Raw genomic sequence first — 13290 nt, forward strand, 5'->3', positions numbered from 1 at the left:
CTGCACAGGAGCACTAGGACAGGCAAAGGCACACGGAAGACAGACACTAAGGGAATACACAAGGGTGATTAGTTTAATCTACAGAGTGAATAGCAAGTTGGCTGCAAAACAGAAAATAGGGGTTAAAGGTAGTTACTCAGACTAGTAAAAGGCGAGAAGTGGTGTTCCACAAGGATTGGTGCTGTGACCACTGTTGTTCACCATTTACATAAACGATTTGGACTTGGGAATCGGAAGTACAATCCCAAAATTTGCGGATGACACCAAATTGGGGCGGTGTAGTTAATACAGAGGAGGACGGCGACAAAATACAGGAAGACATTAATAAACTTCCAGTATAGGCATGTAATTGGCAAATGAACTTCAATATAGATAAGTGTGAGATGGTACATTTCAGTAGGAAGATTAAGGAGGCCACCTACTCCTTGGAAAATAAGTGTCTAAATGGGGTAGAGGAGCAGATGGATCTGGGGGGTAAATACACAAATCACTAAAATTATCAACACAGGTCATTAAAAAAAATCAGAATCACTGGGGTTCATTTCTAGAGGGATAGAATTGAAGAGCAGAGCAGTTATGTTAAACTTGTATAGAACCTTGGTTAGACCACGCTTAAAAGTACTGTGCACAGTTCTGGTCTCTATATTATAGAAAGGATATAGAGGCACCAGAGAAGGTGCAAAAAAGATTTACTGGAATGATTTTACCAGAACTGAGAGGTTATACCTGTGAGGAAAGATTGAACAGGCTTGGGTTCTTTTCTCTATAAAAGAGAAGACTGAGGGGTGACCTGATAAGAGGTCTTTAAGATTATGAAAGGGTTTGATAGGTAGACATAGAGAAGATGTTTCCACTTGCAGGGGAGACCAGAACTAGGGGCCATAAATATAAGATAGTCACTAATAAATTCAATAGGGAATTCAGGAGAAACTTTTTTTTTTACCAAAAAGTGGTTAGAATGAGGAACTTGCTACCCCAAGGAGTAGTTGAGGCGACTAACATAGATACATTTAAGGGGAAGCTAGATAAACACATGAGGAAGAATATGTGGATGGGAGAGAAACAGAGTCAACGTTCGGGTCGAGGACCCTTCGACAGAACTGGAAAAGGTTAGAGAAGAGAGATTTTTAAGCAGGGGCAGGGAGGAGGGGAGGAAAGAACAAAGGGAAGGTCTATGATAGGCTGGAAGGCAGGAGAGATTGACTGACAAAAGGGATGATGGTGCAAGGCAAAAAGAAAGGTAATGGGACAAGTTAAGAAACAAAAGCTGAGTCTAGATGAGGTGTGAATGGCGATGGCAGAATCATCAACAGCTACCATGTGAGAAAACAAGGGGGAAAAAAATGTTTAAATATAGGGGCTGAGGTTATAGTCTGAAATTGTTGCATATGTTGAGTCCAGAAGGCTGTAAAGTGCCTATACGAAGGATGAGGTGCTGTTCCTCGAGCTTACGTTGAGCTTCGTTGGAACAGTGTAAGAGGCCGAGGACGGAGAGGTCAGAGTGGAGTGGAGAATTAAAGTGACAGGCGACCGGAAGCTCGGGGTCACGCTTGCGGACTGAATGGAGGTGTTCCGCAAAGTGGTCACTCAATCTGCGTTTGGTCTCCCCAATAACTCTCACTGTGTTTGGTGTTTCTCTTCAAAGGATTAATTCAATAAATGTGAATCTCACCTATTGTTGACACCACTGTAGCTGCAAAAAAGAAAGAACTGCTAAAATCCCAGTTACTGTGGGAAGACTTGGAATTATTTCCAATAGGATTCACTCCATGCTTTATGGATTCAGTTACTGCCTGTAGAAATAGGAAACATAACTGATATTATTTCATTCCAATACAGAATTTTTTTTCTTCTGAAATCAGTATTAAACTTTGAAACAAGGGTAAAGTAGCTGTTTTACTGAATGTGATTTATATCCAAAAACTGCACCTGGGCCTCAATATTCCTGCTTGATTATTCTCCAACACGAAATATCAATCCCTCTTTAGCTTTTTTTTTAAGAAGTGACTGATTGGATATATGTCATGTATATCTCATGACTTTCACCGCACGTTCGATAATGTGTATCACAAAAGGCTCGTTGGAAAATTTCAGGCAAATGATACAAGAGGAAATGTAGCTGCATGGATAGAAAGTTGGCTGATAGACAGGAAACAAGGGGGTGAATTTTCCCATTTTCCGCATGGCAGTAAAAGTGGAAAATCACTCAAAAGATTTAGGGTAAATGGGTTTGCATGGATTGGAGAAGGGTTGGAAATGGTGTGTCACAGGGGTCAGTGCTGGGTCCATTTTTGTTCTTGGCGTCATATTAACGATTTGGATTTGAGCGCACGGAGCATAATCTTGAAAGCTGCTGATCTGACAAACAGAGAGGAGGATTGTAAAAGACTTCAGGATGATTTACAAAAGTTAGTGGAATGGACAGACAGGTGAAAGATGCAATTTAATGGGACTAAGTTTTGGGAAGAAAAAAACGAGGAAAGGCAACATACACGCAAATAGAAAGATGATGAATGGTGCAGGTGGACAGAGGGGCCTCGGGGTTCAAATACATAATGCCCTGAAAGTGTGAGCACTGACATAATAAAGACTCACTACGCACTTGGTTGTACATAAAGCAAGGCTTTAATTGACTTGTAACAAAACATGGAGGTCTAGTTAGTAGTCACTAGCTTCCTGTTTCCAGATTGTCTCTGGCCAAGTTGGGCCCACACCCGAGTATTTATACTCCTCGGACGGTGCCCTCAGCTGGCCGTTCAGTAGTACTTCCTGAGTTACTTCTTGTAGAAGTTGCGATTTATGGCAAGCACAGTTAGATAAAATCATAAAAAAAGGCCAACAGCATTTTAGGTTTTATAAACAGGAACAAAGAGTACAAGAGTAAAGATGTTAAGATAAGTTTGTATAAAGCATTAGTTAGGCCACTGTTCGAGTACTGTGTACAGTTTTTGGTCCCCCATTATAGACAGGACATTAAAGCTATAAAAGGGTACAGTGTAGATTCACCAGAATGATGGCAGAGATGAGAAACTATAATTATGAGGAGAGACTTAAAACAAGCGACTATTTCCACTCCAGCAGAGAAGTCTAAATGGGCATTTAATAGATGTTTTGATAGAATGAATAAAGAAATGCTGTTCCTTCTGGTTGCAATTTAAAATTATCACTAAGAGAATGAGGAATGAGGTTAGGATAAATTAATTTCACAGAGGGTTGTTGAAACATGGAATGTTTTGCCATAGGGAATGGTTGAGGCATCTTGTAAGGAAAACAGAGATAAATTTTTGAAGCAGAGGGCTTATTAGGGTGTCGGGCAGTGGGAATAGTTTTGAATTGCTCTAGCAAAGAGTCAGCAAAAAAAAGAGACAGGCTGAATCACCTTCATTTGTACTGGTTCAACAGCCCGCTAACCTGGTCAAAATTATATTTTTACAGAGGTACAAGAAAGGCTCCCCTGCACCATACAATCACTGTTAATATCCAGCAACATTGCACTCTTGTTTAACACCTTGAATGTAGCAAAACCTGCCATTCCATGGTGCTTCACAGGGGAGGAGGAACGGGAAACTGGACACCATTCAGGAGTTGCGAGAATAGTTAAGACAAGTGACTGAAGGTGATCAAATACCTGAACTTTGAGAAAGCATTGAAGTGGGGGGGGAGAGATATAGTAAGATGGAAGATAGGGAGAGAAGTCCAGAATGCAGGGAAGCTTCTGCCACTATTGATGAAACTCCAGTACAATTTGGACAGGTTGGGTGATTGGGCAGAAACATGGCAAATGCACTATAATGTGGATAAATGTGAGGTTATCCACTTTGGTGGCAAAAACAGGAAGGCAGATTATTATTTGAATGGCAATAGATTGGGAGAAGGGGAAGTGCAGAGAGACCTGGGTGTTCTTGTGCACCAGTCGCCGAAGGTAAGCATGCAGGTGCAGCAGGCGGTTAAGAAGGCAAATGGTATGTTGGCCTTCATAGCAAGAGGGTTCGAGTACAGGAACAAGGATGTCTTGCTGCAGTTGTACAGGGCCTTGGTGAGACCACACCTTGAGTATTGTGTGCAGTTTTGGTTGCCTTATTTGAGGAAGGACGTTCTTGTCATGGAAGGAGTGCAGCGAAGATTCACCAGACTGATACCTGGGATGGCAGGAATGACATATGAGGAGAGATTGTGTCGATTGGGCTTATACTCACTGGAGTTTAGAAGATTGAGAGGGGATCTCATCGAAACCTATAAAATTCTGTCAGGCCTGGACAGACTAGATGCAGGAAGGATATTTCCGATGGCCGGGGAGTCCAGGACCAGGGGTCATAGTCTAAGGATAAGGTGTAAGCCATTTAGGACTGAAATGAGGAGGAATTTCTTCACCCAGAGAGTGGTGAACTTGTGGAATTCTCTGCCACAGAGGGCGGTGGAGGCCAGTTCAATAAATATATTCAAGAAGGAGTTGGATATATTTCTTAAGGCTAAAGGGATCAAGGGATATGGGGAGAAGGCAGGGACAGGGTACTGAATTTGGATGATCAGCCATGATCTCATTGAATGGCGGAGCAGGCTCGAAGGGCCGAATGGCCTACTCCTGCTCCTATCTTCTATGTTTCTATGTAGGGAGGGGAGAACATAAAGTGGGCCAGAAATGGAAGAGTGTAAGTGTGGGTGTGAGCTGGGCTGTAAGGCTGGAGGAGGATGCAGAACAAGGATGTTGAAATCAATGCGCTGTGTACAGGGAGCCACTAGAGTGAGATGAGGACAAGGAGCAGGAATTAGTATGAAAGAAGATGTGGATGTCAGAGTTCCTAATGAGTTGCATTCTGCATAGGATAGAGCCTGGGAGGCTAGCAAGGAGGGCATTGGAAGTCAACCCTGGTGGTGATGAAGGCATGGATGAGGGTCCTCTACTTGTGCTTTTCCAGTCAGATCCTGTGGGGACACGCATGTAGTGGTGCCTGGCTCCAGTATAACAGCTGAAGCTGATATTAGCTATATGAAGTCCAATTACTCCTGTGATTCTGACCACCCCCATAAGCCGGCTCTATTGGAATGCACAGGTATTTCAGTTGAACAATGTGTGCGGCTGCATGAATTAATAGTGAGACAGTTTCAGATGAAACTGGAGCACTGGCCAATATAACAGGAAACTAATTAGCACTGCCTCGCTCATATGGCATGAAAACTGGTGTGCCTTTGTTAGCAGTACAATCAGCTCTCAACTAGTCACTCCACTGTGTCCAAAACGATCTGTGTCCTAAGGTTTCGAAATTTTGATAGTGTAGTCCATACTACATATAGGTCTAGTTCAGTCCATACTACATATTAGGTCTAGTTCACATACTTTTCCCCCCTTATCTTCTCCCTTGTAGGTGGGATATATATGTAGCAGTTCTACAAGTAGTGTCCTACATAATTTGTAATCTGAAATCAAATATTATTCCAACTGACATTTCTTGTTGAGTCAGTGTAATTACTGGTAACCATAATACCTACAACTGATAGTTGACTAGGAACTTCAATATCATACAATCCATTTCCTCATTACAAATACAAATCCGTGAACCAAATCAGAACTTATAAATCCAATAAGGGATTCGGGAGAAATTTCTTTACCCAGAGAGTGATTAGAATGTCGAACTTGCTATCACATGGAGTAGTTGAGGCAAATAGCGTAGGTGTATTTAAGGGGAAGCTAGATAAGTACATGAAAGAGAAAGGAATTGAAGGTTATGCTGATGTGGTTCGATGAAGTAAGGCAGGAGGAGGCTCATGTGGAGCCTAAACAACGGCATACACCAGTTGGGCCAAATGGCCTGTTTCTGTGCTGTAATTTCGATGTAATTCTATGCTGGATGCACTCAGTGGGTCAGGCAGCATCTGTGGAATGTTCTGAAGAAGGGTCATGAGACCTGAACGGTTAAACTTTTGTTCCTTTTTCCACAGAAGTTGTGGCAGAAAGAAAATTACAGACAAGGTCAGGTGATCTTTAGAATCAGTGAGAATGATAGAAACAACATAAGGGGATTGGCTGAAAAGAGAGAGGATGTAAAACATGTTCCACATATAATGTAACTGTGTGTTCTAAACATGCATTTTTTGAAACAAAGTAGTAAAATTAAGAAATCTTACAGTGAACATTGAAAAGCAGCAAAGACTTTAAAACAACAGAAACTGGAAGCATAAAAATACAGGGCCGTATTTTGCAACCCTTACAGTTGTGTACGAGGTGCACATGCGCCTGTAGGGACCGCGCAAGTTCCGGGTTTAGACATGCGAAGCGCAGGCGCTAAATCCTGGGACTTGCGACAGATCCTCTGCATCCCCAGGAGATGTGCTATTTGCCCAACTTCTGCCCGCTGAATGCCCATGAAATTCTTAAGCCTGGTAAAAGCAGGTGTAAGGCCTGCTTTTACCAGCATAAGAATTTTTAAAAATAGAAAAATAAAATTCTCATTTATACATTAAAAACCCTGTCCAATAAGGCAAGTTTATTTTTAGCCCCATTAAAACATAATTTTTTTTCCAAAAAATTTAATTTGTTTAAAATATTTAATTAAATGGCATTTTAATTCATTTTAAATATGTAATTAAAATAAAATTTCATGTGTTCGTGTATTTTTTAAATGATCCCCATTCATACTTATGGGGATTGTGTATGTACAGAACTCCCATAAGTATGAATGGGGTTCCCTTTTTTTATTGGTTGGGCCGGCCCATATGATCCCAGGGGCACTTGCGAACCGCCTGCACCCCGGGATACATGGGCCTCTGCCCGCGTGTACCCGGAGAGGTCCAGGATCGCAAGCCTCCGTAACTCCCGGACCACCAGGTAAATGCGTAGATTTTTTACAGGTCGGAGGCATCCGCCTGCCAGAAGCCTCCGATCGCAAATGTTGGGCCAAAATTGAGCACCGAGTACTATTCATTTCTGTAACCTTTTAAAATGAGTTGTGGGCAAATCAGTAATCTCCTCTGTTTCCTGATTGGCTAAGAATCAGGAAGTAAAAGAAGTACCGACCGCCCTGTGTGATCCCAGGTTCACAGACGCACAATGGTGCATCCCTGGGCACTACGCCGCGCACAACTCTACAGCGTTTGAAAGCAACTTCGCGAAGGGGGGTTCGCACGAGGTAAGTGCAGATTTTGTTCGGATGTCAGCGACGTACTCCTTAGCTACGCCGCCGACCGCAAATTCAGGGCCATTGTGGGTTCAGAGCTATGGACCAGTTTGGAGATTCTTTTGACATAATTTTCATCGATACTATTATTTTGCATATGACCATACCTCGCTGAGACTCATTTAAATGATTTCTCCAAATTTATATCTCCATGCAAGGCACAGATACACATTGTGTACCTCAGAACACTGCGAGAAAAGCAACTGCAGTGTGCTATCATTTCACCCCTATCATTCGAGTCTGGATAGCTACAACGTGATCCTTTCTCAATGAATTGCACAACCAGACTGGTGCCTCTTCCACTCAGTAAACTTCAGGAGGATTTAATCGCCCACGTGCCCAGTAATTTCATGCATTAAGTTTAGCAAAAAATTAAGTAAAATGACCTTAGATGCAATACTTATATAAAGAGCAGACATGGAGTCAACACAAATATGATTGAACCCTACCAAATACATGAGAATCAGTCACTGGAAGAATACAGCAGTCGATTGATGTATGGACCCTCTTTACACAACAACAACTTGTATTTATGTAGCATCTTTAACCTAATAAAACATCCCAAGGTGCTTCACAGGAGTAGTATAAGACAAAAAGAAATTTGACACCGAGCCACATAAGGAGAAATTAGGGCAGGTGACCAAAAGCTTGGTCAAAGAGGTAGGTTTTAAGGAGCGTCTTAAAGGAGGAAAGAGAGGTAGAGAGGTTTAGGCAGGGAATTCCAGAGCTTGGGGCCTAAGCAACAGAAGGCACGGCCACCAATGGTTGAGCGATTATAATCAGGGATGCTCAAGAGGGCAGAATTAGAGGAGCGCAGATATCTCGGGGGGTTGTGGTGCTGGAGGAGATTACAGAGATAAAGAGGGGCGAGGCCATGGAGGGATTTGAAAATAAGGATGAGAATTTTGAAATCAAGGCGTTGCTTAACCGGGAGCCAATGTAGTTCAGCGAGCACAGGGGTGATGGGTGAACGGGACTTGGTGCGAGTTAGGACACGGGCAGCCGAGTTTTGGATGACCTCAAGTTTACATCGGGTAGAATGTGGAAGCCAGCCAGGATTGTGTTGGTATGGTCAAGTCTAGAGGTAACAAAGGCATGGATGAGGGTTTCAGCAGCGGATGAGCTGAGGCAAGGGCGGAGAAGGGCGATGTTACGGAGGTGGAAATAGGCGGTCTTAGTTATGCCACAGACATGTGGTCGGAAGCACATTTCAGGGTCAAATATGATACCAAGGTTGTGAACAGTGTGGTTCAGCCTCAGACAGATGCTAGGGAGAGGGATGGAGTCAGTAGCTAGAAAGTTTGTGGCGGGGACCGAAAACAATGGTTTCGGTCTTCCCAATATTTATTTGGAGAAAATTTCTACTCATCCAGAACTGGATGTCGGACAAGCAGTCTGACAATTTAGAGACTGTGCAGGGGTCGAGAGAAGAGGTAGTGAGGTAGAGCTGGGTGTCGTCAGCGTACATGTGGAAACTGACGCTATGTTTGCGGATGATGTCGCCAAGGGGCAACATGTAGATGAGCAATAGGAGGGGGCCAAGGACAGATCCTTGGGGGACACCAGAGATAACAATGCGGGAGCAGGAAGAGAAGCCGTTGCAGGTGATTCTCTGGCTACGATTAGATAGATAAGAATGGAACCAGGCGAGTGCAGTCCCACCCAGCTGGACGATGGTGGAGAGGCGTTGGAGATGGATGGAGTGGTCAACCATGTCAAAGCCTGCAGTCAAGTCAAGAAGGATGAGGAGGGAGAGTTTACCTTTGCCACAGTTTCAAAGGATGTCATTTGTGACTTTGACGAGAGCTGTTTCAGTACTGTGGCAGGGGCAGAAACCTGATTGGAGGGATCCAAACATGGAGTTGCGGAAAGATGGGCACGGATTTGGGAGGCGACAACATGTTCAAGGATATTTAACAGGAGTGGGCTGGCATAAGTCAAGAATGAGGAGAGCCGCGAGTCCAGCCAGCTCATTCCATTGTTTAGCTCCACAATCAGCACCCACAGACAGCTGTTATATTCCTCCTGTCTGTAGCAACAACCCTGTATTCTTGACAGCTTGAACCATTAGCATTCACTGAGCTAAGTGGCAATCTACTTATCAATTTTCGGATGATTTCACCAATTAAAATGTCAGATTTCATTGTAGTGCATGAGGCACAGAAACACCTTATGTATCTCAGAACAATAATATCGCCAATGAATATCATAAACAGAAATGCACTGTGGTGCGACTTTACATACAACATTGTAATATTCTATAGCATGTAGTATTGTGAACCCAGTCCCATCCTTTTAGGGGGGTGCTGGAGAAAGTCACTCCTCTCTCCCATGCCTTTTGCTGACTCTACAGAGCTACCATCACTGACAAAATGTTAGGAGTGAGGGTGTTGATCGAAGGATACATTTACCTTAATATCTTGGCATTGGTGCGCTGGAGCTAAACTTGTGGTATAAATTATGGTCTGACCTGACCCTGGGGAGAAGCCTCTCTGGAGGAGGAGGAGGTTTTAACAGCGCATAGCCCTGGGACCTCCAGGACACATTTCAAACCTACCTGGAGGTAATATTGAGGGGAATGTGGATGCTGCTGCCGCCTCCCACTCGCCAAATAATTAAAATGTAACTGCCGGAGAGGTGTTACCACACGTGCAACTCTATTCACCGATGATAATCCCTAGTTTTCCATGAGCGCATCTTTCCAGTAACACCAAAGAGAAACTATGCTATGTTTTTCTGAGTTTCCACCGTTTAGCTGTAACATGAACACTCCCCCTTGTTTTTTGGTCTGAGGTGGAACTAAGCTCTTTAAACCCAAACGTATCTTTAGAAACTGAAGAGAATACTTAACTCCACGAACTTCTCCAGCACCTCGCGGGTGAGGCAGCTGCAGTTATTCGCGAATCGCAATTTATCTTTCCAAATCTGGGTTTTGATTTTGTTTTCTTCATTCAGCTCCAACGCCTGGAAGACGCCGGCGCCCATCAGCAAGTAGACGAAGTAGCCCAGGAAGAGGAGCACCGTCCTGCTGAGACACCTTCTCCGTGCAGACATCCCGCTGAAACTGACTGGCTGCGAAACCGCTGCTCCCCGGGTGGACACTCCCCGTGCAGTGGGCCGGGGGCAGGTGCATGTAAGGGTTCTGGAGGAGGAGGTTGGAGAACACTCACTGCACTCTGGGTGGGACAAGAGGCAGAGTTCCTCTTTCAATTTCAGAAAAAAATAGGAAGTGATTCTTGCAAAACTGTAAAATCTCAATGAAAGCTCAATCTCAATATTTTTCCTTTACAAGTAAATAATTAATTCCCTTTTGAAAGTTGAATCCGTGCAAGTTACTATTGAATCTCGCTGTGTAAAAAATCTCCCCTCTACTGCATATTCTCTACGAGTTTCTGAAAACGATTGTTCTGCTTTCTGAGCTGCACCCTTCTCTGTTGCAATGTGTGCAGAATATTTTGCTAAAAAGCAGAATATCGCAAATAGTGGAAACTGGAAACAAAAAAAATGGAAGCAGTTGCTCCGTAAGCATCTGTGAGGTGGGTTCTGAGCAAGGCTGTTGCACCAAAAACGTTAATGGCCCGGATTTGGCGGTGGCTATTGCCGTCATACTGCCTTTGAAATACATGTGCTGAATCCCGAACTTGCCATCTGTCAAGAAATCTGCTTTGACAGATCATCCGAACCGCTGAGGAACTCACTGGTGTAGAGTTGGGCTATTTGCCCACCAACTGCCCAGCAATTACAGACAAAACTCTTCTTCTTAGGCAGTCCCTCTGAACCGAGGATGACTTGCTTCCACACAAAAAATGAGATCTCGGGTGACTGATGAGTCCAATGCAGGACCTACAGTCTCTGTCACAGGTGGGGCAGAAGGTGGTTGAAGGGGCAGGTGGGTGGAGTGCTTGGGTTGACGTGCACTCCTTCTGCTGTTTGCGCTTGGCTTCCGCTTGCTCCCGGCAAAGAGACTCGAGGTGTTCAACGCCTTTCCGGATGCTTAAGAACATAAGAAATAGGAGCAGGAGTAGGCCATTCGGCCCTTCGAGCCTGCTCCGCCACTCAATGAGATCATGGCTGATCTTCTGCCTCAACTCCATTCACCGGCCCTATCGCCATATCCCTTGATGCCCTTACTAGTCAGTAATCTATCGACTTCTGTTTTGAATATACCCAATGACTGAGCCTCCACAGCCCTCTGCGGTAGAGAATTCCAAAGATTCACCACCCTCTGTGTGAAGAAATTTCTTCTCATCTCAGTCCTGAATTGCCTACCCTTTATCTTGAGGCTGTGGCCCCTGGTTCTAGACTGCCTAGCTAAGGGAAACATTCTCCCAGCATCCACCCTATCAAGCCCTGTAATAATTTTGTATGCTTCAGTGAGACCCCCTCTCATTCTTCTGAATTCAAGAGAATACAGGCCTAGTTTACTCTATCTCTTCTCATACAACAGTCCCGCCATCCCAGGAATCAATCTCGTGAACCTTCGTTGCACTCCCTCTATGGCAAGTATATCCTTCCTTAGGTAAGGAGACCAAAATTGTACACAGTACTCCAGGTGTGGTCTCACCAAGGCCCTATATAATTGGAGTAAGACTTCTTTACTCCTGTACTCAAATCCTCTTGTAATGAAGGTCAGCATACCATTTGCCTTCCTAATGGCTTGCTGCACCTGCACATTCACTTTCAGTGACTCATGTACAAGGACACCCAGGTCCCTTTGAGCATCTGCATTCCCCAATCTTTCACCATTTAGGAAATACTCTGCCTTTCTGTTTTTTCTACCAAAGTGGATAACTTCACATTTATCCACATTATATTCCATCTGCCATGTTCTCGCCCACTCACTGAGCCTGCCGAGATCCCCTTGAAGCCTCTTCACATCCTCTTCGCAACTGACACTGCCACCTAGCTTTGTATCATCAGCAAATTTGGAAATGTTACATTTAGTCCCCTCATCCAAATCATTGATATAGATTGTGAATAGCTGGGGCCCAAGCACCGATCCTTGCGGTACCCCGCTAGTCACAGCCTGCCATCCTGAAAAAGACCCGTTTATCCCTACTCTTTGCTTCCTGTCTGTTAACCAATTCTCAATCCATGCTAGTATATTACTGCCAATTCCATGTGCCCTAATTTTGTTCACCAACCTCTTGTGTGGGACCTTATCGAAGGCCTTCTGAAAATCCAGATACACCACATCTACCGGTTCCCCTTTGCCTACTCCACTAGTTACATAGAAACATAGAAACATAGAAGATAGGAGCAGGAGTAGGCCATTCGGCCCCTCGAGCCTGCTCCGCCATTCAATGAGATCATGGCTGATCATCCAAACTCAGTACCCTGTCCCTGCCTTCTCCCCATATCCCTTGATCCCTTTAGCCTTAAGATATATATCTAACTCCTTCTTGAATATATTTAATGAATTGGCCTCAACTGCCTTCTGTGGTAGAGAAATTCCTCCTCATCTCTGTCCTAAATGGCTTACCCCTTATCCTTAGACTGTGACCCCTGGTTCTGGACTCCCCTGCCATCGGGAACATCCTTCCTACATCCTCAAAGAACTCCAATAGGTTTGTCAAACAGGATTTCCCTTTCATAAATCCATGTTGACTCTGCCCAATCTTACTATTAGTTTCTAAGTGCCCAGTTATTGCATCCTTTATAATAGATTCCAGCATTTTCCCAACTACTGATGTGTGGCTAACAGGTCTGTAGTTCCCCGTTTTCTCTCTCCCTCCTTTCTTAAATAGCAGGGTTACATTTGCTATCCTCCAATCTGCAGGAACCGTTCCAGAATCTATAGAATTTTGGAAGATGACAACCAATGCGTCCACTATTCCAATGGCCACCTCTTTCAAAACCCTAGGATGTAGGTCATCCGGTCCTTGGGATTTATCGACTTTTAGTCCCATTAATTTTGCTAGTACTGTTTTTTTACTAATAATAATTTCTTTAAGTTCTTCATTCTCGTCATACCTTTGGTTTTCTCATATTTCTGGGAGGTTTTTTGTGTCTTCTCCATGAAGACAGAAACAAAGTATTTATTTAATTTCTCTGCCATTTCCTCATTCCCCATTATAAATTCTCCCGTCTCTGACTGTAAAGGACCTACATTTACCTT

General features: G+C 43.9%; 1 protein-coding gene across 1 annotated transcript in view; it reads right to left on the reverse strand.

Annotated features, from left to right (window-relative positions):
* Positions 1-10226, reverse strand: part of LOC147109387 (potassium channel, subfamily K, member 16-like) — a 47021-nt gene extending 36795 nt beyond the window's left edge. Inside the window, exons 1-2 of the mRNA XM_086003289.1 lie at positions 10019-10226; positions 1673-1789 (exon numbers count right to left, since the gene is read on the reverse strand). Of these exons, the coding sequence (XP_085859415.1) occupies positions 1673-1789; positions 10019-10226 (325 nt within the window). The remainder of the gene's footprint in view (positions 1-1672; positions 1790-10018) is intronic.
* Positions 10227-13290: the final 3064 nt, after the last annotated feature.

The sequence above is a fragment of the Somniosus microcephalus genome, chromosome 12 (genome assembly GCF_052327205.1).
Source record: "Somniosus microcephalus isolate GS21.2 chromosome 12, FLI_Smic_1.0, whole genome shotgun sequence".
Taxonomy (NCBI): Eukaryota; Metazoa; Chordata; class Chondrichthyes; order Squaliformes; family Somniosidae; genus Somniosus; species Somniosus microcephalus.